This window comes from Archocentrus centrarchus, chromosome 1 (assembly GCF_007364275.1).
Source record: "Archocentrus centrarchus isolate MPI-CPG fArcCen1 chromosome 1, fArcCen1, whole genome shotgun sequence".
Lineage (NCBI taxonomy): Eukaryota > Metazoa > Chordata > Actinopteri > Cichliformes > Cichlidae > Archocentrus > Archocentrus centrarchus.
The window spans coordinates 26,171,708-26,191,083 of record NC_044346.1 but is presented as its reverse complement, the minus strand read 5'-3'; the positions used below and the strand labels follow the sequence as shown (position 1 = coordinate 26,191,083).

Below are 19,376 nucleotides of genomic sequence, written 5' to 3'. Positions count from 1 at the left end.
AAAAACAGATATATGATTTTCTAACAGCAGAAAACATCTACCACAGATCCACCTCCTTCAGCCGAATTACACATATAATGTTAACAGAATTTCCAGGCACGGGAAACGTGCGCGCCCCAGTGGCCTAATGGATAAGGCACTGGCCTCCTAAGCCAGGGATTGTGGGTTCGAGTCCCATCTGGGGTGGGCTATTTTCTTGAAACTCGGTAGTTTTTCGTTCTCAAAAATTTTTATTTTAAGTATGTGAAGCTGAGGCAAACATTACAATAAAGATAAGCACATGAGTGTTAGGCATTATAACTGCTTGTATTTTCTTGCACATAAAATCTCCAGTTAATTAAGTTCTGCCCTTGGATGATTAAAAAGGAAATACCCTTTATACCAAACTTTATAGAGTGTATTATGAAATTTTCTTCTTGTTATTTTATTTTTTTACTGTCACTGTTTCTATTTGGCACATTCTTGCATTATTTTTTTTTTTAATTTGGTTGTCCTTTATAAAAGTGATTTCCTAAAAACTGGAACCTATCTCAGCTGTCATAGGGCAAGAGGCAGGGTACACCCTGTACAGGTCACGGACCTGTCACAGGGCTAACACAGAGAGTCAGACAGCCATTCACAGTCACATTCACACCTATGGGCAATTTAGAATCCCCAATTAATCTAACCCCAGTAACAGCATGTCTTTGAATTGTAGGAGGAAACCAAAGTAACCGGAGAAAACCCACGCGGACACGGGGAGAATATGCAAACTCCACACAGAAACACAATCAGCATTATTCATTCTTCAATTCAGTGCTGTTTATACAATGATAAATCAAAGAAATGATCATCTGAAAGTAGTTTATCTTGTAAGATAAGGACATAACATTACAGAAAGCCAACAAGCCAACAATCTCACAGTTATACCTGTGCACAAGTTTGGGGTGACAGTTTCACTGGCAGAACACAATCTAAAGCAGACTGCAAAGCAGCAAAAACACAATTATAGATGCATGAAGTTGAAAAGCAAATAACTTATTTGTTTAAACCATTCTCAGGAGGTTGCGTACATAGGTAGGTAAGTAAGTAGGCAGGTAAACAGGATTTGTTTATTCCCCACAATAAATAAGGTAGTACAGACATAGAAAACACTACAAAAGACATCTTTGCATGTCCATATTGATATTTGTTTTATAGGCACACTGCTTCGTTAATGATCTGTGTCAGATGCGTTTGTTCCTTTGACTCAGTCTAATTGAAAGAGACAAAAAACAACAATGTCATTCCTCCGTTGAGAAGGGGGCTGGAGAAGATCACCATTGGAGCACTCTTTCTTACCAGTGCTTGCAAATTAGCTTCAATACAGGCCTTGCTCAGGAACGCTGCAAAAAATGGACAGATCTCTTGTATCAGCTTACAACTTGACAGTATCTCCTGCTTGGGCCTGAATGTGGTGGAGGAGAAAAAGACCTGTGAGGCGGCTCTGAGGCACTGCAGACAGAGTAACACTGACCTCATCACCCTGCTGTCTAACTGCATGACCACTTTGACCCAGGCTAAAATCCAGTACAACCACACCGTCGATCGGGTGTGGATTGGCTTGCGTTACCTGGATGACGGCTGGCTGTGGGTGAACAGTGACCCTGTGGTGTGTGACGGCTGGCCCCAGGGAGATCAGGGCCACCTATGTTCACTGTTGTGGAGATGCTGTGGAGATTTAACTAAGGAGGGACTGTGGGAGAACTGGGAATGTGAAGAAAGCCTCAATTTGATGTGTCTGAGAGTAAGAATGTAAAAGGTTCCCCAGTAACGACAAATTCATGTAAATGATTATAGTTAGTTATAGCTTTTATGTTTTTTTATTAGCAGTAAATCAGTTAGGTAAAATTGCATTTATATGCCAGCAGGTGTAAATCACTGTGACCATGTTTCATCAGGCATTATCTCATCTTCCCTTACATCCATCAGCTGTTATAGTCACTCCTGATATTCTCAAGGTTTAACAATAAAGGCCATAAATATGCCATTATGTGACGTACAACCCAAACCACCAGTCTGCTAAGGCTGTAGATTAATCACACCCGCTGTATCTGTATCAGATCATGGCACCAAATAATTCAACATTTCATTCATAAATATCATGCATTCTGAACTAACATATTATGCCACTGTGGCTGGACCACAGTGGCATTCAACATTCAATAGGAATGCAGCAATCACAGCACGTAGAGATCCAGACAGAAAATATTTATCCTATAGTTTTACATATACAGTGAGCTCAAACTTTCCAAGTTTTTATGCTGAGGCATTAAGTAAAAGTTACAACACTTTTCAGACAGCCATAAAGACCCCAACGAGGTCCTCTGATCAAATATAATTTGCACTATTATGACTTTCTTATGTCTTACATACATCACTCCTATATTGTGTAATATCCAGTATTCATTCACTAGTGCAATATTCATTCACCAAGTGCAATATTCACCATCTTCATCATTATATGTATACACTTATTTTACTTTTTTACAACGTATATATTTTTATACATTCTCTTATTTTCTGTATTTTTAATACATTTTATTTTTTGTATATTTTATACATTGTTTTTTATTTTCTGTATATTTTTAGATTGTTATATTTTTAGTTTAGAGAGTTTGACTTTCTATTGCATGGCACTGAACAGGAGTGGCCCTCCAGTCTTATTGTACATCCTGTATAATGACAATAAAAGCATTCTATTCTATTGTATCTTCACCTACTGGTGCATCTGAACACATCAGTGATGTAACCTGGAGTCCTCAGTGTGTTCAGGTGGCATTCACTTGTCCCATGGACCTTCTCTCTTCATCCAGAGCATCTTGAAGTTGCTTCTCCTGTGATGCCCAGCACACCGAGTGCTCTGTGGAGTGAGTGGCAGCTTACTTCAGTGGGTATGCACCTCGCCTTCCAGCCCTGCTCTCGACAGTCTGCCACCAGCTGTTCATACTTTGTCTTCTTCCTTTCGTGGGCCTCCCCCAAGCAGTCCTTCCATGGCACCTTCAGCTCCATAATGATCATAATATAATAACCTTAATAAAGGTCTCATGTCTATGGTTGCACCAACCTGACATCTCAGAACATACAAACTGCTGGACAAAATAGTTTAAGTTCTTTCAACAGCTTTAAAACTGTTGGTATTTATAAATTGTGATTTATTTGAACAATTTCAATAATTTAAAAAAGTGTTTAATTATAAATTTATTAATATTTCAAAATTTGTTTAACTATCTTTTCAATCAGTTCATTTAAAGGGACCTTTCTACCTGCTTGAATAGATTGAAAATGCATTCAAACTAATAAAGTTTTTATAGCATTAACTCCTACAAGTCACAGATTGATTAAATGATTTTAAACAGAAATGATGAACTTGGACACCAAAATATGCACATAACGTCAACAACCCCATAAAAGACGCATGTAGCCACCATAACATCTCCCAGTGGATGGTGACGTCCCTTTTTCTGAACTCTGGATCTGAGTGAGAAACTTCATGCTCATAAAGCTGCTTGTCAATCACAAGCAAGAAAGTAAGCCATTTTTATTGATGCTGCGCTTTTCAGAGACAGGTGAACTAATAATTATACAGATGGTGACTGCTGGCAGATTGTGATGCACACTAAAGATTCGGTTTTGTGACAGAAAACATAAGCATTTGAGTTAAATCAGGTGTTCACAGTGAAAAGGCAGGGAAAGATGCATGAGCTCAAACAGAACTTCCCCATTTTGCTTCTGTGTCAAATGGAAATAAATTTACTAAACAGAATTGTTCAGGAAAACGTGCGCAGGCTTCAGTGACTTCAATAAATGTTTTGCAAACAAAATGAATCCAGTGCCTCACTCTATTTTACTTTTGGCTGTCAAGCCTGACTAGATTAACCCATTGCTACCTTACCTCTGTCATCTGAAGTTGGGTTAACAATACACTTAAAATTACGTCACCAGCATATCTGTCTTATGTCGTCAGAGTGAGAATGAGTTTCAGCTAAATCTACCTGCATGTAAATGGTCAACTGTGAAGGCAAAAAACATTTTCTGATATTTAATTTGGTCTTTGTTGATGGCAACAATTAAACTTCATGTGAAACATGGAGGTATGGAGGTTAGTGTCCATTACAGCTGATGAGCACAGTAAAACAAAGTGTGTACCTCTCACCTCAAAGCTTTAATATAATCTGAATTGGTTTATATTCGTCCAGGTCACAGGAGCTCTTCAGAGCAGAAAAATGGCTTCCGATGCCAGCTGCAGTCCAGCTGCAGAGGACTGGAGTCTGATATTGGAGGAAAGACTTGAGGTACTAATTGATGCTGAAGAGTGTCACAGCCTGGCTGACTGAAGGGAAACACTAGACGGGAGGTTAGCAGTAACAGAATTTTCAAAATAAGAGTTTGGGATCATACAATAATGAATAATAATCTTGTCTTGGACCATTTTAAAATGAGAATAAATTGTACAATATACTTGTTACAAGTATATTTGTGGGAAACACTGTATATGACAACACAAGATGAACTGCAGATGCTTCATCATTCCTTGTTGATCTCATGGGCCAGACCAAATGTTACCAAGGGCCACCACTGGCCAGTGAGTCATACTTATATCAATGTGTGTTCTGTCGGTAACATGGTTCATATTGTAGTTGGTATGGTTTAGAAGAGTTGTTCTGAAGACAAAACATAAGTCAGTAAAATGAATGAAATGAACGTTGAACTCCTCTCGAATTCATTTTTGGAAAAACAGGAAAATTTATTCAACTTAAAAATCAGGCAGGCACAGCATCTGTCTGAGCAAACACAAGCACAGACCAAATACCAACAATGACCAAACGCAGAGCAGTCACGACAACAAAGATAATCAACGAGGTGCAACTTGGAGGTGTGAATTATGGCACAGCTTAAGTTAAGACGGCAAACAGGCTTTTAAATGAACTCACACTCCACTAACTTTCATCTTTCCTTTAAACAACATGGTCTGTTTACTGCTCAGCCTCACATCTCCTTGGTCTGAAGAGACGTGCAATGCCTCACCGTCATTAAGCCAAGCTTATCTGCTGACTTACAGGAAGGCAACATAAAAACACAGATTAAAACACGCAGACGAGTTATCTTTTTTTTTGGTGCCAATATTCGCTGTTCTATCACAGATCACACCAAGAACTCTTTCAGTTTGTTTCCAGTTTGCATTTTATGTACAGACACAAAGACATTTTTTCATTATATCCCCTCGTCTTTTATATTAATAATAAATAACTTCTATGCAAACACTCTACAGGAATCAGTAAATGTGGCCTCTCTTTTGTTAAATCAAAAACTCTGTTAAGTCACATATTTCCATCACTGGTATGGACTCTGTACAACCTCTATAAACATATTAGCTCAATGATTAAGCAATGCTTCACTTGCAAGCTTAAAATTCTGGAAATACTGTTTGATTATAGGCGGTACCTGGCTTCAGCAAAACCTGAAATACTTGAAAGATTTAAACTTCGTCTAGTAATTTAAATATATACTAAGAAAATAATTCAAACTTATGAAAGTGCTCATTTTAAATGCAGGGAAAAGGGCAAAGTGGAGTGCTGTTAAAGGTGTTTTCTTTTAAACACACAAATTGGTGTTTACATTCAGTGTTTCCTACAAAATCATCAAATCCCTCATAAAATAAATTCAAATTTTGTATGTATATATATATATGTGTATATATATATATATATATATATATATTAGTGTAGTGTAGCATGTTACTCCTGTGTGTGCCTGTGTTTTTTAAAAAAAACAAAAAACTAGGATCCAAACATTAAATCGACAGTGTTAAGCTCCACAGGTTACTTCAATGAAAATCCTCCAAATAATCAAACATTTCAATTATAAAATTCATAAAAATCCACAAAATCCAGATTTTTTTTTTGAGATGCCATCACAGCTCTTCATTGGTTTAGCTACAGATGTGGCTATAGTGACTTCTTAGAAATGCACATCTGGTTTCATTAGGCTAACTCCAAAATGCACCACAGTTTTATACAAATGTAACTAGCATAGTTTTAAACAATACAGCAACAGAGCCTTTAATATGGTTATTAGAGTTGGCCTTGATTTTCCCATAATGCAGCTGTGTGAGTACTTGTGATTGTCTGAGCCTGAAACGAACTTCTCTGCTTTAAAAAAAAAAAAAAGTCCACAAGTAGGAAACATTGCTCAAAGTTTCACAAATATGGCAAAACCTGGAGTGCACTGTTCTGTTTTTTTTTTTAGCTACCTTATCCGATGTACAGTACGCCAGCTTGCTGAGTGTCCTGTTTGTCTTGACGGCATTTTCAAACACCTCGTTAAAGGCAGCTCTGTTACCCAGAAGACCTACTGGCCCTGTTTTCGGAGTGCTAGCCATACCTCAGGAACATAAATATTAAGAGGGATGAGTTCACTTCACAGCAGGGAGTGTCACTACAGTCCAAGACTGACATATGAGTGCGTCAGGTGTAACATCACAATCTCAAACACAGTTTCACACACAGCAAACACACATACACAACATTCATACTCTCCATTTTCAGACATTTATCCACGTGCTTCCTCTGCTTAATATCTTGGTACTGCTGGCTCATTGACCCTGTAAGCTCCTCAGCTCCCTTTTCTTCTTGCATGAGGCTTTCAGTAAAAAAAAAAAAAAAAAAAAAAATACAGCATTATCTCCTTATATTTCTTCTCCTTCTTTGCTGCACTACGCTCTTGCTCTTCAGGATTTGAGGCCCATTCGAGCCATCAGCTGTTCATAGACAGTCCAAGCCATGGCAGCCATGAGAGTGCGTCGAAGAGACCTGGGCACAGCACCACGAAAAAACCCAGCCATGCCGTGTTCCTGCAGGTAAGGACAGCGCAAGAAAGCTCAGTCACATGTTACATTAGTGAAAGCGCTGCTTCTTACTGGGAAACAACATGAACGTGAGTACACACCATGTAGATGTGGCGAACAGCACATGCTGTGCTACAGTGGGATGGTCTGACTTGAATGTGAGTCTTCACCACATCTGCGGGCTGCGTTGCCAGTGATGCCATCACACCCGCTACCACCCCACAGCCGAAGTTCACCAGCGGGGCATAGGGTGCTGATGTCACCTCTGAGAGAAGAGAACAAAAGTATCAGTTAGGCACCACTAACAAATTCAGAATAAGAGGACACTGAGATGACTTAATTAACCCTTTAACTCCGGGTGATCGCCGCTGAAACACCGATTTCCCGCCCTTACAAGCCGCAAACAGCTGGTTAAAAAGTAGTCTGAGTTGGCTGATCAAAGGAACTTTAATCAGCTGGCTTTTTACTGTAACTACGTGACTGTTTGTCCTATCGGAAAAATTCTAACAGTTCCTGAAAGCTCAGAAATTGCACTTCACAGCCATAAAGGGGTATTATGGTATTTGTTGCTGGAAGTCTGCGAACGGCGGCACTTTTGAAGTATGTTGTGTCACGGCAGACGCCTTCGAGGTTATAGGGTCAAAAGAATCAGTCAGTGAGAAACAAAAAAAAAAACCAAACAAACAAACAAACAAAATCAAAGATCTGCATTTTCAAATGCCTCATTTATGTCACAATTTACTTGCCTGCACTCCTGATGGTAACTTGCAATTTCAATGTAAAGATTTTTAGATTGGAATTACAAACCCTCCCTCTTCCCTGTATAATACTGTGTAATTACCACACAAGACAGGAAGGTTAGTAAACGCAACAATACAACCTGAACTGATATTATTGTCTAATTATAATGTAAGAAGGGAAAATCTCTCTCTTTTGAAACATTTCCAATTAGTTTACATGGTAAATGTTGGGATATTAAGTCAGGGCTCTATAATAAAGCACTACCAAGAAATCAATGCTCACAAAGTGAGTTTTCCACGTTGCTGAAAATGTTTTGCAATAAAAGCCTTTTTTCCAACAAAAATAAAAATAAAGGGTTTCGTGCACAACAGTAAGTGTTCATCTTGTGTTAATGTAAAATGGGAAAACAGGAATGTATCAAGTTGAGGCTTCTTGTTTATACTTGTCAAACTACATAAATAATCTAAATAAAAGACTTTCTCTAATACGTACCTGCTTCACATAAAGCCTAGCTACCTTCTGTGGTGAAGGTAGCTAGGGATGTGATAGTTACTTTTGAGGACACACTACCTGCAGTGCCACTGCGAGAAAGCCAATCAAGCCACTGTATGAAAACAGTGGCTTCTGTCTTTTATAAATCAAAAAAAAAAAAAAAAAGTACTGTACAAGCACTAAAAACAATTCACTATGCACCTGATTGAGTTTCTATCCAAAAGTTTAAAACACTAATGCAAATTTCTGTGTATAAAACGTAGCTCTTCACATTTTAGTTAAGCTCCATTTTGATCGGCTGATTCAGCGCGACTCTCACCTTGAGGCAGCGCTCTCTTGGCCTGGCTGTAAAACATGACGTAGATGCCGGAGAAAGGAGCGTCTCGAAGCAGCGTGGCAGTCAGCCCAGAAAACAGAGCCCTGATTCCCTCCATCTCATACATACTCCTCAGAGCTCCAGGCACGCTCGCATAGTTGTAACAGCCACTCTGAAAAACACAGAAAAATCTGTGTGAAACATCTTTATTCACGCAGCTGATTTTATGGAAATGGGCATAAATGATAGCGTAGATGCAGACAGGAAGCATGGTGAGATTTAAATATATTTTGGATATATTTAAACTGTGTAACCTAAAGGCTTATCATTTTAGGATGATATCTCATCAGACAAAAGTACCTCATGATAAAATACTGAACAACTTCCCATAAAAAGCAGTTCCACATCAACTGTTTTTGGCTGTAAATTTTAAAAAGCAACAGGTTCACTTAAAAACAGATATGAGAAGATTAGAAGATGTGTTCATTCCTCTGACCATCTGGGATAAGATAGGCTCTGACTGAGGTCTGTTAGCTGGTAGATATTTACCTCGAAGCGCGTCTTAATAACCGTGAATGGTAACATGCAGACTCCAGCCACAGCTCTGGCGCCCGCTCCCAGCAGAACAGCCTCGCCAGCGTTGGGTGCTCGGTCCAGGAAGAAGTGCTGCTTCAGGGAATAGAAGGTGCTGAAGTAGATACCGACCCCGGGAATGCAGCGCACAAATGACTGCAGAGGGAGAATTAACAGTTTTTGTTGTTAAAACATTTTTTTTTAATGTGGTCTTGGTTAAAAGAAAGGCAAGCACAGGACGAAGTGTATGATAGTCTGTAAACATTTTTACTGAAACAGTAAGGAAATATGTTAGAGCATCATCTGTTTTTAATTTTAGTGCTTAGTATTTTGTGATTTTGTAACTGCCAGCAGCAAGACAGTTTATTTTTTGTTGCTGATGTTTGAGAATAGATATTTAAAATAAAAGGCAAGCATCAACAGGCCAAGAGTCTGCCGGTTTCTTGGAGAGGAAATGCTAATATGAGCTGTAAAACTGAGTGTCCGGGGTTTGGAGCAGAAGAACAAATGTTCTCACTGACTAATGTATTACTGTGTACATATAAACATGCAACAAACAGGATTTGTTGTAAATGGTGAAAACAGTAAGGTCAGTTACTCACCGGTGAAACACCTTTCCACAGACTGAAGAACTTCTCTGTCCTAATAACATTGATGAAAACAGCAAACATCCCTACCTTAGGTGCACTGCAAGACAAAATTTAGGAATGGATACAAACAAATTAAAACGTGCAAAAATTAAAACACACACACACACACACACAGTACTGTGCAAAAGTCTTAAGTCACCCCTTGTGTATATATTGCTTCCAAGGAGTCAGACTTTCTAGTCCTTTTTTAAGATGGTCTTGAGCAATAGTTTTCCAGGTTTTCTGAGGTTTTGGACAAACTGTTTTTGGCTTATCTACTATATTTAATTTATTTTTATACATTTCAAAAAATTGATTTTCCCCATTTACCTAGCAAAATATAAATAAATGAGAGGTGGCTCAAGACTTTTGCACAGTACTGTAAACCCCCAAAGACAGGCTGAAGCTAAATGATTATAACTGTGGTGAATCACTGTTGTGAACAATTAATTACCACAGAAATTATCCTTCTGGAGCACTGTGCTAAAGCAAGGCCTCCAATGTGAAATAAATAAAAATCCACTTTTAGATGTTTACATTTCCTGTTCTCAGTGGAAGTAACTGCAACCTAGCAGCCTGACAGTATGATTACATGCTGCTGGTGTGACTAATTGCCCCATATGGGTCATACCAACAGATTCAGGCTGGCACTGCCAGCAAATTTTGTCCTCCTATCCTCTGTGTGTGTGTGTGTGTGTGTGTGTGTGTGTGTATGTATGTGTGTGTGTGTGTGTGTGTGTGTGTGTGTGTGTGTGTGTGTGTGTGTGTTAAAAGTCAGAAAGAGAGAGGGGGAGGGGAAAAAAAAAAAAAAAGAAGCGCTAAAGACAGATAATACCACAGGCATGCTGATGTACACGTGTCTGATGTACATGCAGGTGAAATATTCTCACTGTGTTTCTCTGTGTGAATACACACACACACACACACCCGGGTTTGGCATTGTTCTGCAGGGTCTGCAGCCGTGTCTTGACCAGATCCAAGGGCTGGAAGAGCAGTGTAGAGCAGGTACCGCTGAGGGAGCCACACATAAAGGCTTTGAGAGCTGGGTGAGCCTGAGGACAGCAAAAGACAGACACAGACAGACACAAAGAGGGATGATGGAGACAGACCGATGAATGAGGAAAAGAAAGGGTTGGAGAACAGTAAAAGAAGGGGACAAGTGAGAGAAGTGACAGGGGAAAGAAATGGCAGGCACAAAGAGAGGACGGAGACAGAAAACAGAAAAGAAAAGAGATAAAGCAGAAAGAAATGTACAGGATTAGTCACAGTGTCAAGAGGATAACGTGAAAAACTGGTCACTTCTTGTTGAATGCCAGGAAAATCCATATATATATATACACATTTTCAAACATCTATGCATAAAAACATCTTGCCAAAGCAAAAAAAGCAAATATATATAAACTGGACTTAGATTAGGATTTAAAATATTCTAAATATGTTTGTGTGACATTTCCAGTGCAACAAAACACCCTGCAGGACAGAGCAGAGGCCAGGTTCCTACACAGTGGAGATGATGGAGATGTGCAGAGACAGTTCACACACACACACACACACACACACACACACACACACACACACACACACACACACACACACACACACACACACACACACACACACAGAGAATTAAAGTGAGACTCAACATTATCTGTGGGTACATGCCTTGTAGACAAATAGGCAGCCAGAACATGACACGCAGACAGATCCTAAAATTAGCTGCACTTGAAGGTAAACTGTTATCCAGAAATTATATCAATTGGGAAAAATGTTCAATGTATGGTTCAAAAAACATTTTTCTGCACCAATAACAAACTACACATAATCAGGCTGCTATAAACAACAATTCAACAGTACTATACATTGCCTTTCCACACACACGTGACACTTTAAAGCACACATTAAGCACAAAGACGCTCTCCTACCTTCCCCAGGCTGCCCGGGGCTCGGCTCTGAGAATCCTGTTTTTCCTGCATTTTGCCCTCTTTCACCTCCCTCTATCTGTGATGCTGCTGTTACAAAAAGCATATTATAAAATAAACCTCCATCTCTCACAAACCTTCCCTCTCTCTCTCTCCTGCCAACCTACAATGGCTCTCTCTCCCGCTTCTCGTCCTCCCTCCCCCCCATTTCGCAGCCAAAGCAGAAGCTTAATCCAACCCGTGTTTTTCTATGGGCTTCTATCTTTATCTTTCAGAGACATACTCACACATCTGTATTTGGTGCCCCCCCTCCTCTGTATAGCTCAGTGCTAAACTGCATCTTTTTCAAATGGCATGAGTCATGGAGTGCTGCACGTGGACTTTATATACAGGTCACAGAAAATGAATGTAATAGACGTCTATTTGCAAAAGTTAATAAGCAGCTCTCTGCAAATCAGCTTGGAAACATGTGGGCCTCCAAGATGGAAATAAAACATTTATCCACATATTTTACTTCCTCCTGATCACAGACCTGATAGGCAGTCTTTGAAATCCAAACATTGTGTACTTAAGGGACATTTGACTACTACAGACAACCAAGCCTAAACCAAATGTTATTCAAGTAAATTAAAAGGATGCTAATTTTTAGTTTTAACTAGAGAAAATATGAAGCTATAAACTCACCAGCCACATTATTAGGTATATCTTTTCAAGTGCTTGTTCATGCAAATATCTAATCAGTCAATCATATTGCAGCAACCCAATGCATTTAGGGATGCAGACATGGTCAAGATAACCCGCGTCAGACTGGGGAAGAAAGGTGATTTAAATGACTTTGAATGTGGCATGGTTGTTGGTGTCAGACAGGTTGGTGTGAATATTTCAGACACCGCTAAGGAACCCAAGGAAGCTGTGGGTTCACACAGCTGTGAACCCAAGCGTCGGCACTCACCGGGTGTGTGTGTGGTGCTTTGTAGTCCGTGATGGTGCGTAGTCCCTGCCACAGTCCCCTGGAGTCAGACTGTTGTAGTTTCTGTTCCAGTCTGCGGCCGTAGCGATGTTTAGCCTCTTTCACCGCTCTGCGGACGTTGTATGATGCAACCTTGTAGTCCTCCATGTTCCCAGAGGCGAGGCCGGAGTTGTAGGCAACTGTGCGGGACCTCAGGGCGTCGCGGACAGATTTATCCACCCACGGCTTCTGGTTGGGAAAAGTCCTGATGGTCCTCCTAAGTGAAGCGTCTTCAACAACTTTCCCAATAAATCCCACAACAGTTTCCGTAAACTCCTCGATGTCTCCGCCCGCGCTGCTGCGAAACATGTCCCAGTCGGTTGAATCCAACGCACCCTGCAGAGCGGCCTCTGTTTGATCAGACCACCGTGTCACTTCTCTCACAGCAGGGGGTTCCTGCCTGAGCCGTTGTTTGTATTTCGGCATGAGAAGGACAGCGGTGTGGTCAGACTTCCCACAAGGCGGAAGAGGCTTTGCTTTGTAGCCTTCTTTGAATGCAGAGTAGCAGTGGTCTAGGGTCCTCTCTCCTCTGGTGGGGCAGTCGATGTGTTGAATCAATTCCGGTATCAACTTTTTCAAGTTTGCACTGTTAAAGTCCCCGGCTACGATGAGAGCCGCATCACGCTGGTTAGCATGATAGGTGGAAATAGCCTCATGTAGCTCGGATAGTGCAGTGTTTGTGTCCGCCTGAGGTGGAATATAGACGCGCTGAAGATGACCGAAGTGAACTGGCGGGGCAGGTAGTGGGGGCGGCATTTCAGGGTTAGGAGCTCCAGGTTAGGTGAACATGATTGTTTCAGAGGGACAACATTCCTACTGTCACACCAGTTGTTATTAATCATTAGGCACACACCTCCTCCTCTTGATTTTCCAGACTCACTCGTTCTGTCCGTGCGATGAACACTGAAGAACTCCGACGGCTGTACGGCGTGGTCCGGTATGAGGGGGGTCAGCCATGTCTCCGTGAGACAGATGATGTTGCAGAGCCTTATGTCCCTCTGAAACTTTATCCTGAGTTCGTCCAGCTTGTTATCCAGTGACTGGACATTAGCCAACAGGATGCTCGGCAGTGGCGTTTGGTGCGCTCTGCGCCTCAGCCTCTCTCTTACGCCGGCTCTTTTCCCTCGGGGCCTTGTCCGTGACCTGGGGGCTCCGCGCCGTCCTTTGTTTGAGCTGGCCCACTGGAAACGCAGTATCTCCTGGGGCCAAGTCGGGTCGGGAGAAAAAGGTGTCAGAATACAGCCAGAGTGCTGTATTCTGATATTAAAAAGAGTCTGTCTGTCATACGTGATATGACACAGAGCAGGCGGAATTATAAAGTCCAGAATTAGAGCTAAACCTAATATATACAAACAAAGCGTAGGAGCAGGTACGACGGCTGCTGACCTCACCGGCGCCATCTTGGTAATCTGCACCAAGCAGGACTTCATGGCCCTAAAAAGGGTGGTTCGTTCAGCTGAACGGACCATCAGAACCACCCTCCCCAACCTGCAGGACATTTACACCAAGCAGTGCAGGCTGAGGGCCATGAAGATCCTAAAACAGCCCAGCTACCCCGGACACTCTCTCTTCTCCCTGCTCCCATCAGGCCGGCGTTACCGCTGCCTGAGGACTAAGACTGAAAGTTTGAAGAAGAGTTTTTACCCACAAGCCATCTGTCTGCTCAACTCTGAGCCCTAACTGGACCATTATTGCACAATGTAAATATTATAATTTATAAAAGTGTGTATAGTGTATAGTATATAGAGTATAGTGTATAGTGTGAATTACTTTTTTTTATTTTTATTCTTCTTATTTATATGTGTGTGTATATATGGTTGCAGGTACAAAATACATTTCACTGTGCATTGTACTGTGTATAACTGTGCATGTGACAAATAAACACTATCTTAATCTCTTAATCTGCTGGGATTTTCCTGTGCAACCACAGAGAGTGGTCCAAAAAAAGAGAAAGAAAAAAAAAAAAAACAACTAATCCAGTGTGCGGCAGCATAAATGCCATCTTGGTGCCAGAGGTTAGAGGAGAATGGCCAGATTGCTTTGAGCTTGTACTAAGGTAACACTACCTATGCAGAAGAGCATCTCTGAACACACAACACAAACCCTGAAGCAGATGAGCTACAGAAGCAGAAGACCACACCAGGTGCCACTCCTGTGAGATTAAAAACAGGAAACTGAGGCTACAGTTCGCACAGGCATCAATTTGTACCAACCCTGGACAAAAGAAGATTCTCAATTTCTGCTGCCTAATTTGGATGGTAGGGTCCAAAATTGACATGAAAGCACACCTTGTTTCAATGATTCAGGCTGGTGGTGGTCTAGTGGTGTGGGGGATATTTTCATACCTTGGGCCCTTTAGTATCAACTGAACATTGTTTAAATACCACAGCCTATCGGAGTATTGTTACTGACCATGTCCATCCCTTTATGACTACAGTGTACCCATCTTCCGAAGGCTGCTTCCAGCAGGATAACGCACCATGCCACAAAGCTCAAATTAGTTTCTTGAACATGACAGTGAGTCCACTGTACTCACATGGCCTCCAGTCACCAGGGCTCAATTCTATAGATATCGTGTCAATATGGGCCAAACTCTGAAGAAAGTTTCCAGAACCTTGTTGAATCTGTGCCATGAAGAATTAAAGTGGTTCTGAAGGCAAAAAGGGCAGCTAACTTAGTCCTAGAAAGGTGTACTTAATGAAGTTGCCAGTGAGTTTATACTGTGATACAATATGTACATTTCCACTGGAAAAAACTGTGATATACTGTTGAAATGGTACTTACTTTACATAAAAAATACTACTTTAAATTGTCTGGGTAAGGGCAGGAATCAAAAACTTGTCCCCAAAAGCAAAATCATTGCAAACTGCCTGATATGTACTGGAATTTAGAATGACAGAAGTTTCTTGATTTAATTCACTGTAACTGAATTTAATTTACTTTTTATTTATATAGCACAACATCAATCACCTCAAGACATTTTATATTATAAAGGTAAAGACCCTAAAATCATCATCTTCTTTTGGACACTCCCTTTATGGGTTGCCACAGCAGATCATCTGCCTCCATCTCACCCTATCTCTAGCATCCTCTTCTGTCACACCAACCCTCTAGATGTCCTGTAAAGACCCTAGAATATCAGAGAGATAACTCCAACAATCAGAATATCCCCTGTGAGCAAGCATTTGGTGATGGTGGAGAGAAGGAACTCCTTTCTTACAGAGAAACCTCCAGGCTCAAGGAGGGGCAGCCATCTACCCAAACTGGCTGGGTGTGTGCAGGAAAGAAAAAGAAAGAGAAAAACAAAACAAAAAGACGAACAAAACACAAACTAACCCAACCCCAACTATAAGCTTTACCAGAGTAAAGTTTTCAGCTTACGTAATCTTAAAAGTAGAGAGAGTATCTGTCTCCTGGATCCAAACTGGGAGCTGGAGAGGAGCCTGAAAGCTGAAGACACTGTCTCCCATTTTACTTTTAGAAACTCTAGGAACCACAAACCTGAGAGCAGAAGTGCTCTACTGGGATAATATGACATTATAAAGGTCTTTAAGATATGATAGGGCCTCATCATTGAGAACTTAAATAATGAAAGCTTCACGTGAGCTTACTTTATCTGGGAAGGTGATTTTAATTGACTTCCCGCACGAATACACTTATATTCACAGTAATGAAACATTTTAATGGTTACCTGCTCTAAAAAGCTCACCTCTTTTATTTACACGAAGGGATAGTGTCACATCAGAGTAACTGGCTGCACGCTGTCAATGACAAACATGGTTAGCACTCACCGCCGCCAACTCCATCTTTGAGCCAGATGCTGAGCCGGACGAGTCCAGTTTCTCCCCCGCTGCCGTTTTAAAGCCGGTTAGGTTCAGCCACAATGGATTAATTAAAACTGGGGGAAATCAGATGGGAGCCATGAGTCAAATTTCAAAACATTAAGGTTGCCGGGTAGCGGTAAGCTAGGTTAGCCGGCTAGCTAGCTGTCACGGTGCGATAAGGTGAAGTTATCAGGACATCTGCCAGCACTCACAAGCCAGCCGTTTCTAAGTCATATAACTACTTTAAAGCGAGCAAAGCTGTGAGCTCTGATAGGCTGATTTTTTTCAGAAATTCAGTAAAAGTCACTCAAACACATCACGCGACTTGCTAGCCAGCTAGCGTAACATGCTAGCTCCTCTTACCTGATGTTGAAGTATGTCAGGGATCGATGGAGGTGACTGTCACTGCTGTTAGCTTAAGAAAGTCCATGTTTTATATTTACTGTGACGGTCTAAGAACATTTCTTCACAGCCCACAGTTACTTTTAACACTTCAGCTGCCGGGTGGACGGAACTTTCTGGCAAGGCTAGTTAGACAGCATCAGCGTTAGCCGGTTAACTTCGTGAGTTACCCGAAATAAAACATAAACGCTGCCACAGATAAACCCGGAGTGTCTTCAGAGTTCAGAGATCTGAATTTCTCATTAAATTCGCGCTCACGTAAGGCGGATCATCATCTGTACCTGCTGCGGCTGTTAGTGAGCGGATGATAAAGTTCACCTCCAGGGCAAAACGCACACAGGAGCACAAAACCAGCGCACTGGTTTCTGTGGTCAAACTGGTAATAAAGTCAGTGTGGCAAATCTACATCTTTTTTTTTTTATACTTATTGAGCTCCTTTATTTTACTTTTTTCTTCCTTAACTGAGCACATTTCCTTTCAGTAAATTTTTACCATAATACCATATTCATATGTTTTTGTCATATTCTGTTTCTTTGACCTACATCTGATTTACGCTGTTTGGATATAGGTGGTGTTTACCCATTTGACTGCTGTAACACAGGAGTTTCCCAACTTTACGCATAAATAATGAGAATTTCTCCTGCTAATTTTTAAGAGCACAAACCATGACACGCATGCACGCAGTGTAAGTCCCTGCATTTCCGACAATGGCCTCAAGGTAGCGCTGTTGTCCCACAGAATATGAACCTTGTAACTTGAAGGTTTACTGGATGTGTTCATCAGTCATTATAGGTTTACATTAGTCACCACTTTGTGTTCCTTTTTGTTTTGTTTTTGTAGAGTTAAGACTAGTTTTAAGAAGCTGATAAAATTTAACATTATAGCACAAAACTTTGTAAAAGTATTTGATTCACACTCATGTAAACAACTGTACTGAATTAATTTGTGCCTCAAAGCCTGCTTATGCTGGTTGTGTTGACAAATTTAACCAAACTGGTAGACTAGAACCTAAAACCTTTACTTTATACAGATGTTTTTTTAGATGTAAGGTGAAGAAGAGAATGGAGGCAGGGTGGAGATGACTGCCAGGGGTGATTTATGACAGAAGGATAGCAGCATGAGTGCAAGTGAAGATTTGGTAGTAGGTAGATGGTAGTGAGACCTGCTATGATGTGTGGTTTGGAGATGGTAGCAGTGACAAAAAGAAAGTGGAACTGGAAGGGGGAGAGTTGAAGGTGCTATAAAGATTTTTATAGGGAGTGATCAGGATGGATTACAATTATCAGAGGGACAGCTCAGGTTGAGCAGTTTGGATACAAATTTAGAGAAGCAAGGCTGAGATGTTGGACATGTGCAGAGGAGAGATAGCAGATATATTGGACAAAGGATGCTGAATATGGAGCTGCCAGGGAGCAGGAAGCCCACAGAGAAGATTCATGGATGTAGTGAAGGAGGACATGCAGAGGGTTGGTGTGATAGGACGCTAAGGATGGGGTGAGATGGAGGCAGATGATCCACTGTGGCACCTCCTAAAGGGAGCAGCTGAAAGATGATTTTATTAATTGTTTTATACAGTTTTTGTTCCCCTAAGTCTCATTTCCATGAGTACCCACTTGAGTTAACTATGATAAGCTTGGAAGGCATCAATCATTAATGGGATAAAAGACTTCAGGACATTTAATTTCAGCTATCATTTCTTGGACATGTTTGAAGCAACCACACAAAAAGTGTCTGCACTCTGCGCTCTGGAGTAGAATCACTTTTAAAACCGTGACTCAAAGTCACTGTTTAACTTGTATCCTCAGTCAGAATCACTGTTTTTAATGTTATATCCCAAAAAAAAAAAAAAAAAACTGTTATGAAGATCAGGAAATTACATGATTTTTTTAAACCAGTGTCATTTTATGATCTTTTTATACATTTAAAAAAAAAAAAAAAAAAAAAAAAAAATCTCCCAAACTTGTATATATAAATGGAAGCAAGCTGCTTTTAGCTGCTCCCTTATCCACATGAGGTTCCCACAGCAGGTAGCTCTACAAGTTTGATTTGGCATATTTCAAAAAACAAACAAAAAAAAAGTGTATAAATACATCTAAATGATATGACCCCCATTTTTTTTCATGCTCTGAAGGAGGCCACAACAGTGAAATGTTAACAGGACTTCATGGCCCTTAAAAGGGTGGTTCGTTCAGCTGAATTTACATTATTGCACAATGTAAATTATATTATATTATTCTGTTCTGTATAGTGTGAATTACTTATTTGTATTCTTATTTATATATTTTTACTACTTTTTGGCTGCAGGTACAAAAATACATTTCACTGTGCATTGTGCTGTGCATAACTGTGCATGTGACAAACATCTTATCCATCTTATCTGGTTGTTGATATGGCCAAAACAAACACATTTTCATTAGCTTTTCTGATGAAGTTTTCATGTGCTACCCATTTACCTTTGGATACTCAAGTTATGAAACTCGAGTATCCAGCTCAAGTCTCAGAACAGTGATGATCGACGGCAGTCCAATAACAGACTCTGAATAAACGTAAACCCTTCTTTAAAGCCTACAACTTAAAGTTAATTCTCTCACGAGATGAGATTCAGA

At 40.6% G+C, this 19,376-nt stretch overlaps 1 protein-coding gene and 1 non-coding gene across 4 annotated transcripts; one reads left to right on the top strand and one right to left on the bottom strand.

Annotated features, from left to right (window-relative positions):
- Positions 1 to 113: 113 nt before the first annotated feature.
- trnar-ccu (transfer RNA arginine (anticodon CCU)) lies at positions 114 to 186 on the top strand. Its single transcript has one exon. It is a non-coding gene; the product is annotated as a tRNA-Arg (tRNA).
- A 6,068-nt stretch (positions 187 to 6,254) lies between these two features.
- On the bottom strand, positions 6,255 to 17,120 carry LOC115778742 (mitochondrial glycine transporter B-like). 3 transcript variants are annotated; one of them, XM_030727035.1, is made up of 8 exons: positions 16,732 to 17,120; positions 16,336 to 16,442; positions 10,544 to 10,668; positions 9,590 to 9,674; positions 8,964 to 9,143; positions 8,418 to 8,586; positions 6,967 to 7,130; positions 6,255 to 6,871 (listed from the first exon to the last, which is right to left on the bottom strand). In XM_030727035.1, the coding sequence occupies exons 2-8, from the start codon at positions 16,348 to 16,350 to the stop codon at positions 6,749 to 6,751; spliced, it is 861 nt and encodes a 286-aa protein (XP_030582895.1). In that variant the 5' UTR covers positions 16,351 to 16,442; positions 16,732 to 17,120; the 3' UTR covers positions 6,255 to 6,748. The 3 variants fall into 3 exon arrangements, with proteins under 3 accessions (XP_030582895.1, XP_030582907.1, XP_030582885.1); XM_030727047.1 differs by lacking the exon at positions 16,732 to 17,120 and having other exon boundaries at positions 16,336 to 16,548; XM_030727025.1 differs by lacking the exons at positions 16,336 to 16,442; positions 16,732 to 17,120 and adding an exon at positions 11,539 to 11,710.
- Positions 17,121 to 19,376: the final 2,256 nt, after the last annotated feature.